This window comes from Oryza sativa, chromosome 12 (assembly GCF_034140825.1).
Source record: "Oryza sativa Japonica Group chromosome 12, ASM3414082v1".
NCBI classification, from domain to species: domain Eukaryota; kingdom Viridiplantae; phylum Streptophyta; class Magnoliopsida; order Poales; family Poaceae; genus Oryza; species Oryza sativa.
Window position 1 is genome coordinate 21,965,065 of NC_089046.1, and position 15,203 is coordinate 21,980,267.

The 15,203-nt window shown below is 44.9% G+C and overlaps 2 protein-coding genes across 11 annotated transcripts; both read right to left on the reverse strand.

Annotated features, from left to right (window-relative positions):
* Positions 1-552: 552 nt before the first annotated feature.
* On the reverse strand, positions 553-4,473 carry LOC4352417 (uncharacterized). Of its 10 annotated transcripts, XR_010738323.1 has the most exons (6): positions 4,045-4,473; positions 3,061-3,252; positions 2,875-2,970; positions 2,388-2,458; positions 1,512-1,565; positions 553-846 (listed from the first exon to the last, which is right to left on the reverse strand). XR_010738323.1 is itself a non-coding variant. In XM_015764587.3 (4 exons), exons 1-3 carry the CDS (start codon positions 4,145-4,147, stop codon positions 2,906-2,908), a joined length of 360 nt encoding a protein of 119 aa, XP_015620073.1. In that variant the 5' UTR covers positions 4,148-4,473; the 3' UTR covers positions 553-846; positions 2,875-2,905. The 10 variants fall into 10 exon arrangements, 4 of the variants coding, with proteins under 4 accessions (XP_015620073.1, XP_066162353.1, XP_015620072.1 ...); XR_010738324.1 differs by lacking the exon at positions 2,388-2,458; XR_010738325.1 differs by lacking the exon at positions 1,512-1,565.
* Positions 4,474-9,740: 5,267 nt separating this feature from the next.
* Positions 9,741-15,089, reverse strand: LOC107279756 (uncharacterized). The gene is made up of 3 exons (XM_066306164.1): positions 14,425-15,089; positions 10,091-10,188; positions 9,741-10,030 (listed from the first exon to the last, which is right to left on the reverse strand). The coding sequence occupies exons 1-2, from the start codon at positions 14,953-14,955 to the stop codon at positions 10,165-10,167; spliced, it is 555 nt and encodes a 184-aa protein (XP_066162261.1). The 5' UTR covers positions 14,956-15,089; the 3' UTR covers positions 9,741-10,030; positions 10,091-10,164.
* Positions 15,090-15,203: the final 114 nt, after the last annotated feature.

The window sequence follows — 15,203 nt, forward strand, 5'->3', positions numbered from 1 at the left end:
GAAACTGACTGTAAACACACTACCAACTACAGGACGCATAAGCAAGTGCTATAATAGAGAGGAGTATTATCTCTAATTCTATCCATATAATCTACTACTCATAAATAAGAAGCAATATATACAATAGGTCACCTCTAATACACAATACAAATACTAGTACTTCTAATACTATCACACCTAGGGCTTGTTTGGTAAAGCTCCAACTTCTAAATTTAGCTTCAGGAATTGGGTCTGGAGTGGAGCAGCTCCACCTCTCTAGTTCATTTTTTGAGAGTGTTTCACTCAGCTCCACTCCCATTTTAGGTGGAGATGAAGTCATGAAACTGTTTAGCTGAGCTTAGTTTCAAAAGAGGTGGAGCTAGAGCTGTGCCAAACAGACCCCTATTTTGTTACTTCTAATACACACATATCAATACTTCTAATAATACTCTCACACACATATGGAGGTTCTCTTAGTACATGAGAAGGTTGCTCAGCTATATGACACTTAGGGTCATCCAATCCTACGTGACACTCATGTCAAAAAAAATAAATAAATCATACGTGACACTCTTAAAACAGCACATCAAGTATTCCTGTATATCATCACTCAATCGTACGTGACACTCGTGTTAAAAAGAAAATCGTATATGATGCTTTTAAGGACAGTACATCAATTATAGTAGTTGCTCCCAGGCTCCAAACTCCAGAATGCCAGCAAAAGCCAAAAGCAAAACTAAACCACCGGTAACACCGATGTTAGCCTATTCCAGCTCGCGAGGGACGAAGACCGTTGACAGCATCTTGTAATGCCGCCGCCATGGACTCCAGAGTAGCAACGTCATCAGGCTTCAGAAATGATTTCCACTACAACAGTAAGCCAATCAAACGAAAAAAGAATAATTAGAGGTGAGGAAACCATCTTATCCCTGAAGACCATGTCATGTCTAGTTGACCAAAGAATTCCAACATAAAGCAGCTAAAAGAAGGCATCCAACTCTAGATTTTTTAAGCCTGTTTTCCCCAGAACCAAGCAGAAAAAGTCATCAAAATCATGAGGAATTCTACTCTGGCCAAGGGCGTCTCTACAAATACACCAGGCAAATCTAGCAACGGGGCATTTGAAACAAACTAGAAATAACTGCGCGCTTCGCTGCACCCGTCCAATATCAGAGGAGAAATAAATTTAACAGCATATAATTTTTTTATATAGCATGTATTTGGATCATTTACATATTAGAAATGAGCAAGGAGAAACAGTAATTGATGAAATAGAATTGTCTTACAAATTTCATAAATTAAACAGTGCACATGATAAATATCACCAAATGTTAAAGTGTCAACAAATAGTGTTGGTTCTAATATGGGAGCCAAGAGAGGAGTGAGCAGTTGACAGTTAGTGTTGTGACCACAAGATAGAACTGAGAATCACACAACAGAGCATGTTAGTGGAGAATTCTTACAAAATGTGGACATTAAGAATAAAAAAACTAAGAAAAAAAACATATCCTCCGGATTAGTCGTTATCTCACATATGAGGCTCCCCAACTGTTCATACTTGCATTTGTGTTCATGAGCTCGTCCATCTACAAATTGCAAAGGCTAAAGGCATATAGTTGCAAAATAAGAAATAATAGATACATTAGGTGTGGTATGAAGTATTACTATTTATTTTACTGATATATACATATATAAAAAGGATGTGGATTATCTCCTTCAGTACAAAACATATATGACCAAATATTATCAGGCATTTGCACATTTCTAAGAATGTACCTTTACCATGCTAGACAACAGTTTGGGCAAGCTGTTGCCTATATATATATGTATATGATACATATATGATATATCCATCCTGTTATAGCTTATAAGGTAATGGAAATGCTAAACCCAAATGTTATGGCTTGTAGCCAGCAGTCTGATAAAAGAAGAACTCATAGCAGTGTAGCACAGTAGGACTGAGTGCCCTGGTAAGTGATAACAGCAAGAGTAGACTGTTGGCAAGACATTTATAGATTCATGTCCCTCATGACCTCAATTCAGAAAATGAAAAGAAAAGCTATCTATTGAAAGAATGAAGTCACCTAACTAAGCTTTACTTTTTGTATATCTACAAATATCACCTTTTGCCAATATAATTATTACACATTGGGAACCATTACATATACGCAGCACCACGTGATATTCATAAAGAATGAAATTAACAGTGAATTTTAAATTAGAACAGAGTTGACTTCCATTTGGTAAGTAAACTATCCTATATCCAACAAAAAGAATAGTGTCCCACATTCCATAGATACATATTTCATAGGAGCATAGGATGATATATACTTGCATATGTCTTAAAATATGATGGTCTGCAATGTTTTTTGTGAGATTCAGATATAATACAATCCGACTCAACACACCTGTAATAGCAGTGCCAAGGCTCCTTACATGCTGCTGAACCTCACATAGATAAAAAATGGCAAAAGTGAACCTAGAAACAATGGATTGTCACATGTGACAGCAGTAATTGTAAATCATTAATGCTCTCTAAAAGTCTAGGCCTGTAGATTGTACCGATCAGATGAGACTTTTTCATGAAGGCACCTAAATTGTAGTGCTAAAAATGCTTTTTCTTTGGGAATGTATTTCAAACCACCCACGGACCTAGGCGCTACCTAGCTGGCTATCCCAAAAGCTAAATGTAAAGGTTATTCTTCAATTTTAGAAGGCACACTGAATTATATGAACTCAAGCAGTTTGAGTTATTTTTGGCATGCCAACCCTATAGATGCCTCAGAGGAGATGATGATGCAAGCATAAACAACAGATGTACACACTACAGCTGACAGAAAAAAAATGAGGAGGTACTATGAGATCATAAGAAAGCCTGGATAGTAGATGATTTACCCATATTTTTCATAGTGTTGGTTTTACAGTGTTAATTAATGATCACAAGTCGTGCCCCAAATTTCTCCAGGAGGGATGGTTTGATTCCTGGGATTCCTGTACACGAAGAAACCATGTAGATCAAATATGTAATGCTGTCATGCTGTGCTGATACGTTAAACCAAACAATGCAACATTTGGTCTTACCTGCTAACCTCGACGAAAGAAAATAATGAGGAGCAATCAGTGAAAATCTTGCCCTGTCAGCTGTGACTCCTTGTTCTTTATAAGCCAGATGCCTTCCATCAGGAAGTTGAATTGTTTTGGCACTTGGGGGACCTATGTAGAGTTTCTTTGGCAGCTCTACTGGGGTATCATCAACACTCCCTACACCTAATACTGCATACAAAATATTCCTGTTAATCAAGCGATAAAAAATTGATCCCTACATTAAGAAATTGTTTTCTTGGATTTCGCATTTTTCACAAATCAATTGAAGTACATAGTGCATTGACAAAATGATTGTACAATGTGTAGCATGTAAAAGAGGGTAAAGGAGCACTTCTGGGTAGAAATTCTACATGCTAGCATGCATCAAGTTCGCATATAAGCAACCAAGTGCCATAAAACTCAAAAATAAGAGGGCAAAAAGAATCCACCTGGCAAGCAATCTGTTGGCACCAAAATAGTAATATCAATACAGCAAAAAAAAAGCAGCTAGCTTGACTCAATAGTAAAACAATTGACTGACCAATGACCACAATATTAGACTATGGTTGACCTGTCATGAATTTCAAACTGCCCGTAGGCCATGCATTGTACCCCATGGCCATGAAGGCATGAACACAAGCGCACAAGGCATGGATCCCACAATCCAAAAAAAAATCTCCTTGAAATAATTACACGCTTTAACCAATATATATCTAGAGTAGCGTTCACAACAGAAACGCAGCATAAAGAGACAGATTGATTCTAAATCCAAACAAAATTTCAGGGGAAAAAAAGAGCACCAAACGGTTAGTTAGATCCATCCCCTCTAATGACTGAACACTAAACGTGCACGCTCATATCATACATCGTGATGCACGACGGCATAAACCAAACTGCATGCTGAGCTGTAGTCAGAGCCTCACTCGCACGCAAGGAAGAGAAGATCGGGGGAGGGGGGGTGAGAGATCAGCGGGGGATTACCGATGAGCGTGACGAACGCGACGGCGGCGGTGATGACCCAGCACCTGACGGGGTTGCAGTCCTCGGCGAGGTACGCGTTCATGAAGCTGAGGCGCTTCCCCATGGCCACGGCGGGGCCCCTGAGCCGCCGCGCGAGCTCGCTGTCCTCGGCGCCGGCGAGGCTCTGAGCGGTCGGATCCACCGGGGGGAGACCAAACGCCGGATCGACGGCCTGCCAGTGGATTTGGCACTACACCAAGCAGGGTGGAGAAGATGGTGGTGGTGGCTCACGACCCTTTTGTCCGGGCAGCCGGAATCGCCTGCGGAGAGGAGGTGGTCACCGGATTCGATGCCCCTGGTCTCCTCGCTGGTAGATGAAGTGACCTGACTGGGGAGAGAGTCGGGGGCGGTGCAGCGGCGGCGAGAGGAGGGCGAGGAGGCGACGCGCATGAGAGAGGAGAGCGAGGCGGCGCGGGCGAGAGAAGAGAACCGAGCGGCCGAGCCGCGCGAGGTCGCGGGCAGGAGACTGAGGTGGCTAGGGTTCTTGGCAAATCCAGGCCGTCTGTTCCTAATCCAACGATCTCACGATGGTGGAAGAGCAGCCACGCTGGGACACGTGGACGGCCAGATCGTCCCTCGCGCGTGATCGAACGGACCTCAATAGCCTGAACCGGAATGCAATTAACCAAAGATGAGGGGTATTTCTGAAAATATTGATGAGGTGGCGCCCTAATCCTCACCCATTCCCACGGCGTTTAAGTAAAGTAATATGTGGACAGTATCCTCATACACACCACATAGGCACATTCTGGCAAAACTCTGATCCACCCAATAGCACTTTCTCAGCTGAGCAGAAGATTGTATCTTTCCTCTTACAGCAGCCAGCCAGAGAAAATATTTTGTTTTTGCTTAGGAGGGATAGGACAACTCCAAATATCATGCATCCTCACATCATTTACCCCCTTAAAGGGTTAGCATCCTGTAGATTGATTGAGATGAGTACACCCCCTTCTTGTCTAAAGACCCCCACACTATCTTTTCTCTCTCATCACACAGTAATATTGTCAGCCGAATGAGAGCTAATGCAGAACTTGTAATGCTGAACTCCCTACCACATATTCTCCAAACATTGAATACACAACAGACTCAAATCAATTTATCAAAGATGAATAATTAAAATGATAAGCTATATGATTGTCAAAGGCAGGATAAAGAAAATTCAAGTTACTCTTATCGATCTGCAATCAGAGCCATAACCTGCAAATACTTGCACCTTTATCCATATACCAGCAGCTAATTCCAGTTGCTTTTGCAGCTCCAAGGGCTCAGATGGTCTGATGACAGGACTGCCCAATAGATCAGCCTGTAGGTGGGCTGCATATAATAATATACGTTGTCAGCAAACTCTTTATTTGTGTCCCTGAGATACTGGAAGAGATACTAGCAATTGGAAGGCTAGGATTGCAAGTATTCTCTTTTACAAATTGCTAGGAAGGAGAAGAATTCTTTTACCTGAATCTGCATCAGAAGATTATGGACTGTGTATCGCCACCGAACACGCACGTAATCAGAATTTCACTTGTCATGCCTAGAGATGGTAACGGGTGCATACCCATCAGGTTTTCTTACCCCATATCCACACCCTCAATGCACCTGTCGCGGGTACAAACCATCCCCATACCCACACCCGTGCGGGTAATGGGTACTCATACCTATATAATTGACCTGTAACATTTATAATTTTGTACTCTAATTAGCCATATTAGATCTGTAAACCATCAATATTTTTCCTAACAACAATGCTATTAACATTAGCGTTCAAAGGCGAGTAAAAAAACTTTACAATCACATTACATAATCAAGAAATCAAATAATAATTTCATATAACTAGACTAGAACAATGCTTAAGATGCGAAATAAGTTTTATGCTATGATTTAATAGTCGTTGAGACTTATATTACTCATAGTTTTATGCTTAATTTACGGGTTTTTCAACCAAGGGTTGATGGGTACGGGTGGGTAAAGAATGGACCTATACCCACATACTCAATGGGTAAGAGTTCTCGTCCGTTAGTAGACCCATAAATAAAGAGTTAGAACATGATTAGCTTCTAATAAAATAAAAGCTCATAGGGTGTCGGGTCATAGGTCCCATTACCATCTCTAGTCATGCCTCCCCGTCATCGTCGTTGCAGCTCCATTGGCCATTCGCCGGCTTGATGCCCCGATGAGGAATCTGCTGGAATGAGAATGGAAAGAGGAGAAGACCGTACTTGTTGCGGGGAAGACGAGATGCCCGTTTAGAACTCCTCCAATACCCATAAAACGGAGCAAATCCATTTTCACATGATTAATTAAATATTAACTAAATTAAAGTTAAAAATTAAATTAATATATTATTTTAAATTAGTAGAAAAGGTTTTTATAAAAAAATACATCTTTTAATAGTTTGGGAAGTTTTATATGTGAAAAATGAGGGAGTAGAAATTAAAAAGAGTTGGTAAAGAACACACTCATACTACTACACAGCTAGCCGTGCAATGGACAAACGAGACGCCAAGCAACTGCTTAACCAATCGACGAAATACATATTAATTTCTACTCCCAAAAAACAAATGGATGAAATTGAACCGATATAAACAGCCGATATAGGTAAAGAGCATCTCCAAGAGAATCTTGTCCCTAAAAGTTAAATTTTAAGAATTAAGGGTAAAATCAACCCTCCAACAGGTTTCCAAATGAGGCCCCCCAATATTTAGGTACATCTAAAATCCAACCAAATAGTAGCTAGTTTTGGACACCTCCACGCACTCGAGAAAAATCAGTTTAGTAGGGCCAACCAGTGATGACATGACAGATTTTAAAGTTTTTTTAATCAAGTATTGGATATTCTTAGAGATGGAGATGATTTTTGAGCCCGATATCTTTTGGATACTCCCAACTAGGGGTGTAAGTGGCTAACCCGCGAAACCCACTTATAGGCTAAAATAAGCCGTGAGCCCGCTTATTTTGACTTATAAGTGGGTTCGCGGCTGACCCACTTACACCCCTACTCCCAACACAAGTTTTTTAGGAGCCTAAACAACTCTTTGAGATGCTCTTAACGACAGCATCACTCATACGATTTGCTTAGTACGTGGGTTGCAACTTGCGTCTTTCATCATCTTTAAGAGCAACTACTTAGTCATAATGCAATAAAAGCTTTTGATTTTAGCTTAATTATTCCCTATGTTTCATATTATAAGGCCATTCCCAACCCAATGACTAGGATGATGTCCATTGTATTAAATAAGTTTCCACCTAGGATGAAAAATGATGTGGCAAATGAATAAATGAGGAAAGTGAAGGAAACCATATCTTGCATGAGACATAGTTTCTACGTAACATCCCAGACATCAAGTGAGATAAGTAGCATTAAATTAAAGTATGGAATAGTGATGTTTGCAGTGGAAGAGTAGTGTCTAGTACTAGTTTCTTGATGATGTAGAGTTTATGGAAACTATCTCTGGTAATGGCCTAAGTCGCTTTGATATTTTTTTCTAGTTAAATTTTTTTAGTTTTAACCAAATTGATAGAAAATCTAACAACATATATAACTCCAAATTAGTTTTATTAAATAAAATATTAAATATATTTTTAATAATATGTTTATTTTGGGTTAGAAATGTTACTATATTTTTTATAAATTTATTCAAACTTAAAATATAAGAAATATCAAAACAACTTATAATATGAAACAACGAAAGTACCTACTTAGGACGACTTACAACATGGCCAACAATATCTATAAGTGAAACCCAATTCTAAAATTAGGATTTTCTTTTTGTAAAGAACTTGCTCCAATACTCTCTCCGGACTGATAATACTTATCGTTTTGGATAAGGATGAGGTCAAATTTTAAAATCTTTGGTTATGAATAATTTATAAAAATATTTGTCTTTGAAATATGGTGATTATATGTATAGATTAATCTTAAAAAATACTTCAATAAAATCATATATTTGTTAACATTTATATACATATTATACTAAAAAATAATAAATAATGATCAAAGTTGTTTTTTAAGATCATGCCCTTGTTCAAAACGATAAGTATTATCAACTCGGAGGGAGTAGTTCTCTAGAGATGTATCCAAAAATTGAAATTTCCTTCCCATCCTTTCTCGCTCTCCATAAGTCGGGAGACGCTCTTGCTCCCAATGTTCGCACGGCAAAAAAGAGAGGGCGACACATGGGAAGGGGGATGGACCGAGCGTTTTTTTTATATCGGGTTCATTTTTTATTTTTGAAGTTAATTTGAGATATCTCTTAGAGATCTGTTTGCACCTTAAAATCAATTAGGAATTTGAGAATAGAATTTTAGAAATAGCTTTTTAGATATTTGTTGGGCATGCTCTTATGACGACTAATTACCTAATTTCTTTTTTTAGCTTTTGAGGGATATAGCTGAAATCAGAATTAAGAATTTTATGAGGATAGGCAGCCCCAGGACAGGATCCGATTGGACGGCTGAGCATATTAGCAACTTTTGGAAGTTCATTTGCCCCAAGCCTATAGTGAAAATCTCAAATTTATTATACTAGTTGATTTTCATGTCAAATTTGTCCTCATAAATTTAGTAACCACAATCTCATCATCCACAAATGGTGTAAAAACAACAGTGCGTCACCAACGCATTGTAAATGACAAAGACCATAAGGAAACAAATGTGGAACCAAAATATTTTTAGTATTATCAAAAATCTTTGTCAAAGTGAAAAGTAAATATCATAAAGAAACCAGGATATGCCATGTCATCTGACAAATATTAACCATCGGATACACTTAAAGACAAAATAAGTCGAATACCGTAGGATGAAACTTAAGTATAGTCGTAAAAAATGTAGGAATGTTCTAGAGTACCCTGTAGAACCTCCCCTAACTCTTGGCACAGCTGCAAGCCCAAGCTCCATCCTCTTTTCTCCATGCCTGAGGCAAGTTTAGAATAAAAACAAAATAAACTCCTTTACTAACAAAATGTGAAACTTATAGTTAGATAACTTTCAAATTGAAATGCATTTCCTCGGCCCACATCAGCGGTGTCGGTGCTTCGATTCATGGCCACCACTTACACCTCCATTACTATCTCAATTTGTTCATAAATTCAATTTATAACCATGAATAAATATAGTGAAATCAAATCCATATGAAGTGAAAACACTACATATATAAAAAGTGATTCTCGATATATCTTTGCATAGCCGTAGAGTAACCCAATGAACATACTGAATAACGTGTTTTCTATGGAATTTATGTCAATAGAGTTACAATAAATCCTACATTCACAATTAAACAATATAGCAGGTCTAAAATTATCAGATGTGTCGGTCATAGAAACGATCCTGAATAAATAAGATAAAAAAAATCTACCACCTACAGAAATATCCATAACTAACGAATAGAAAAATCAACCTAATTGCTCGGACTTGAACCAAATACTCTCCAAAGTTCAATCCTTAACATAATTGAATAATAGAATTCAGATATAGAACTAGACCAATTAAATTTTAACTAATATGAAAATAGAAGATAGAAGGAGAAAGAGAGTCTCCTGTCTTAATTCTTAAATCTCTATAGGTTCTTAAAAGATCAGATTTATAACCATTAATTTTAATCCAGAATCTTCCGTCTTCACCCTTCAATGCAAAGCCTTGATACAACTGACCCATAAGGCCATAACTGTCGAAAGCCTTCCTTAGAATGCACTTGATTATTCAATAGATGTACACAGAAATAAAAACGTACAAAACCCGGCCTCTACATGCAATACAAGTACAAAAGTGTTTAGACCCAAACTCGTTATAAAAGGTTTCAACAAAGCATTGAAAGACAACAACCAAGCAAAAGACAAATACAAGACCACTTCCAATCCCTTTCTACAGTTCCGCCCAAACTTTGCCGCACTCCTCCAATTTGTGGTCACCCTCTTTTTTATGCAACAAAGACCACCAACACGTCCTTGAAGATTACCTGCAAATTATTGGAATTAATTTGGGAGCCATTCTAAATTTCTAATAATAAGTTACTTACCTCGTGGATTTGTCTAAAAACGTGAAAGCTTCCCGGCGCCTCTCCCTCCTGAAAACACCCCTTCATGGGGTTCATCACGATTCACGAATGATTACTACCTACACCAAAGGTAGCAATTTGTGGATTCACTTTGGATCATCATCTTGATCTTGTTGGCAAAAACTCAGGATCAAACTACACACGAATCCCTGGAAATCGACAATGCTTGACGATGAACAGTGGAAGAGAAGAACACACGCGAGAAGTTTTTTGTGCCGCTAAACTTACGCAGCTTTTCTGTATATTTCATCTCCTTTTATGGAAAGCGAAAACGAGATCATGCAATCGTGTAGATCGTGTCTCCGGCTCTGTGCACTCCCACTTCCTCCATTTGCGCATGTGCCATCCCACACGGCGGAGAACGTGAGCGTACGACTCGCTACACTACGCCTAATCGTGAACTTGCACGAATCCGGCTTTACAGGACGTGACTCGAACTGTAACAACCAAGCCACAAAAAACGGAAATAAAACAGACTCTAACAAACACCTTGCATGCATCGAACAGTGCACGGTGTGAGAAGGAAAAAGCAGAGCTCCTAAAACAGAGCTCCATAGTGCCAGCTTATATCATCAAGTCTAACATTCTCCCCCTAAGCCTGGCACCGTGAACTGACCTCGACGACGCTGATGCGAGCTCGCAATTCTTGAAAACGAACCCGCCCGAGTGCCTTGGTCAGGATGTCTGCAATCTGCCCATCAATGCCAATGAACTCAACCTGAGCTCTCCCGTCCTCCACGCACTCACGGATGAAGTGGTAGCGCGTGGCGATGTGTTTACTCCTGTCATGAAACACTGGATTTTTGCTGAGGGCGATCGCCGATTTATTGTCGACGAGGAGCTTGAAGCTTTCTGGCTCCTCTTGCTTGATTTCTCCCAGCAGCTGCGCCAGCCAAATTCCCTAACACGCCGCCGTCGTCGCCGCTATGTACTCCGCCTCACAAGATGAGAGCGCGACAACCTTTTGCTTGATGGACTGCCAACTGACCGGGTTGGCGCCCAGGAAGAAGACGACCCCGCTGGTGCTTTTGCGAGTGTCGACATCACCCGCCATGTCTGCATCACAGTATCCGACGAGCTCAGGTGGCGTTTCCATCCTTTTGTAGTAGCAGCCGAAATCAACCGTGCCGGCAACATAACGCAAGATGCGTTTCACCGCCGCGTCATGCTCGGTGGTTGGAGCTTCCATGAAGTGGCTCACGTACCCAACAGAGAACGCGAGGTCCGGCCGCGTGTGAACCAGATACCACAGGCAGCCGACGATGCTGCGGTACTGGGTGGCATCCACCGGCGCCGCCGTGCTTGCCTTGGTCAACTTGAGACGAGGCTCCATCGGCGTCAAGCAGGAATTACATCCCTGCATCCCGGCTCGCTCAAGTATGCGTTGTGCATACGATTTCTGCGATAGTCGAATGCCGTCCGCCACCTGTTCGACCTCGATCCCCAAGTAGAACGAGAGGGGACCAAGATCACTCATCTTGAATAGGGACATCATCTCAGCTTTGAAACGGTCGATCTCCATCGCCACGTTGCCGGTGATGATCAAGTCGTCGACGTACACGCCAACGAGCAGTCGGCTGTCGCCACTGCCCCGCCCGTAGACCGCGTGCTCGCAGTCATTGCGCCGGAACCCCAGCGACAGCAGGCTCGCGTCCAGCTTCGCGTTCCACACGCGTGGAGCCTGCCGAAGACCATACAAGGCCTTGTCCAGGCGAAGCACTTGATGTTCGCGTCCGTCCACAATGAACCCAGGAGGTTGCTTGACGTAGACCTCCTCGGTGAGCTCCCCGTTGAGGAACGCCGACTTGACGTCCATGTGGTGGACAGGCCAGCCTACTTGCGCCGCCCGCGCGAGTAGCATTCTCACCGACTCCAGCCGTGCCACTGGAGCAAACACCTCGTTGAAGTCCACCCCTGGCTGTTGCATGTATCCCTTCGCCACAAGACGAGCCTTGTGCTTGGTGATCATGCCACGCGCGTCCTTCTTGATCTTGTAGACCCATTTGAGTCCGATGGCGCGATGACCGGGTGGCAAGTCGACAAGGCGCCAGGTCTTGTTGTCCTCGATGGAGGAAATCTCCTGCAGCATGGCACGCCGCCACTCTTGGTGATGCTCGGCCTCGCCGAAGGTGGTAGGTTCCTCCGCCGCCAGCAAGTAAAGCTCGCCGTCCGCCAGGTCCCTTGTTGCTAGACCCGGCGTGTACGCTCCCCCAGAATCCCATCGATGGAGCGGTACCGGGGCGGACAGTCGTCGGCGTCGGCGTCGAGGTTGTCGTCGCCGTCCTGCGGCGGGCTGACGAATCTCGGTGACCTCGCATTGAGCAGTGAGGCCGTCAGTGACGGCGCGTCGTGCGCAACCGCGCCATGTCTCGGTGTGGCCAGCGTCGGCGTGGACAACTCCGCACGTTCCGGCTCCTGAGTGACAATGTATTCAACAGAGAAGTCAGACGAGGGAGGGGAATGCATACCATCAGTGGCATCCCAATCCCAGCTGGCGCCCTCGTCGAACACCACGTCGCGCGTCACTTGAACACGACCCGACTTCGGGTCGAACAACTTGTAGGCTTTGGATCCCTCAACGTAGCGAGGAAGACCGTGGGCTTGTTGCGGTCCTGGAGCTTGGTGACATGCGGCCGAACATCCTTGACGTACGCGAGACACCCGAACGTGCGCAGGTGCCCAACGGCCGGCTTCCGCCCAAACCAAGCTTCATACGGAGTCTTGTTGTCCAAGCATTTGGTCGGCGCGCGATTGAGCAAGAACACAGCCGTAGTGACTGCCTCCCCCCAGTAGCACGCCGGCACTGACTTGGCCTTGAGAAGACTCTGCGCCATCCCCAGAATCGTCTGGTTGCGGCGCTCGACCACCCTGTTTTGCTGGGGGGAATACGGCGCGGTGAGCTGTCGCTTGACGCCGCTCTCGGCGCAATGCGCGGCGAACTCGGCGGAGGTGAACTCGCCCCCATTGTCGGTGCGAAGGAGCTTGAGACGGCAGCCAGACTCAGCTTCGCTGCGGGCTTGGAAGCGTTTGATCGCCACTGCCGCCTCCCTCTTGTTCTGAAGCAGTGCGAGCCACATGTAGCGGCTCGCGTCATCGACCAACAGCAGAAAGTGTTTCTTGCCGCCGGGCGTCGCAGGCGAAATGGGACCACAGAGGTCACCATGGACCAGCTCCAAACGATCCTCCGCGCAGAACAGGGACCGCCAGGGAAACGGTGAACGTCGTTGCTTGGTGATGACGCAGCAGTCACACAGTTGCTCAACTTGATCAATTTGGGGAAGACCACGAACCATGTCCTGTCGAGCGAGTCGCCGGAGCGCGTCGAAGTAGAGGTGGCCGAAGCGAGCATGCCACAGCCACGCGGCCTCCTGCGTGCGTGCTGAGAGGCACATAGGCCGAGCGACGGTGATCTTGATCAGGTACAGCTGATTGCGCGTACGCTGCACGCGAGCGAGGAGCTGTCGCGCGGTGTCGCGGATCGTGCAGACGCCATGAAAGATGCGGACGTTGCAGCCATTTTCATCCAGCTGCCCGAGACTGACGAGGTTCGCGTTGAGCTTGGGGATGTAGTACACCCCTGTGAGTGCGCGGTGTTCACCGTTCCTGCACTCGAAGATAATTTTACCTTGGCCTTCAATGGCGACCACGGAGCCGTTGCCGAAACGGACTTTGCCGCGCACAGCAGTGTCGAGCTCGGCGAAGATATCACGCACGCCGGGCATGTGATTGGTACCACCGGTGTCAAGGTGCCACACACCGGTGTCAACGTGTTCCTGGCGATGCAGGGGAGCGAACACCTTGGGTTCATCAAGGTCGAGCAACCCCGCTGGAGGCGGGGACGGCGACGGAGGTGGCGCCAACTCAATGGCATGAGCCATCAGCAACGCTGGCTCATCATCCTCCTCTTCACCATGGGCGATGTGCGCCGCGACTTGTTTCTTGGGCTGACGACAGTCTTTCGCCTAGTGACCGAGACAGCCACAGTTCTTGCACTTATCACGCCCTTGATCGTGCGTGTCGCGCGCGCCACGCTCGCCATCCGCAGCGGCCTTGGATTTCTTCCGGCCACCGCGGCGGCGACGGTTGTTGCCCGCCTTCTTGCCCAACGATCCCTCACCGGACTGCCGTTCCTTGGCGCGAGCAGCCCACTGTTCTTCAATGAGATACAGTTTGCCGCCCTCATCACCGGACTTCTTCTTGGGACGGCGTTCCTCCGCATTTCTCAGACGAGTCTCGATGGACAAAGCAATCTGCTCAAGATGATCAGGAACAACATGAAGAAACTTTTCACAGACCTTTGATTCCTCGAGCTGGAACCCGAGTACGGCAAGGTTGTTGACGAGCCCACTCAGCCGGACGGAGAACTCCACGGACTCGCCTTCCTTGAACTCATTCGCGTCGAACTGCTTGCGCAACTCCTGCGCTTTGGACTTGCGGACGCGGTCGACGCCGACGCGCATCGTCTTGATGGCATCCCAGGCGTCTTTCGCCGTCTCCTTGACAGCGAGTACCGGCAGCAGATCAGCGGGGACCGCCTTGAGGACGGCCTCCAACGCCATCCTATCCTCCTGGAAGTCGACGTCACCCGTCTCGACAGCTTCCCAGAGGCCGCGCGCCTGGAGCATTACCCTCATCAAGAGGGACCAGTCGCTGTAGTTCGTCTTCGTGAGGATCGGATAGTTGGCTGAGCCCCCCACCTCCTTGACCACGCGCCTAAGCGGAACCATGTCCCAGGCGTCGCCAGGCCTACGGCGACCACGGCGCGGAGGAGGCGAGCGGGATTGACGACGCGGCGAACGCGAAACGCGCGGCGTCGGAGCCGACATGGCTCTGATACCAGATGTTGGCAAAAACTCAGGATCAAACTACACACGAATCCCTAGAAATCGACAATGCTTGACGATGAACAGTGGAAGAGAAGAACACACGCGAGAAGTTTTTTGTGCCGCTAAACTTACGCAGCTTTTCTGTATATTTCATCTCCTTTTATGGAAAGCGAAAACGAGATCATGCGATCGTGTAGATCGTGTCTCCGGCTCTGTGCACTCCCACTTCCTCCATTTGCGCATGTGCC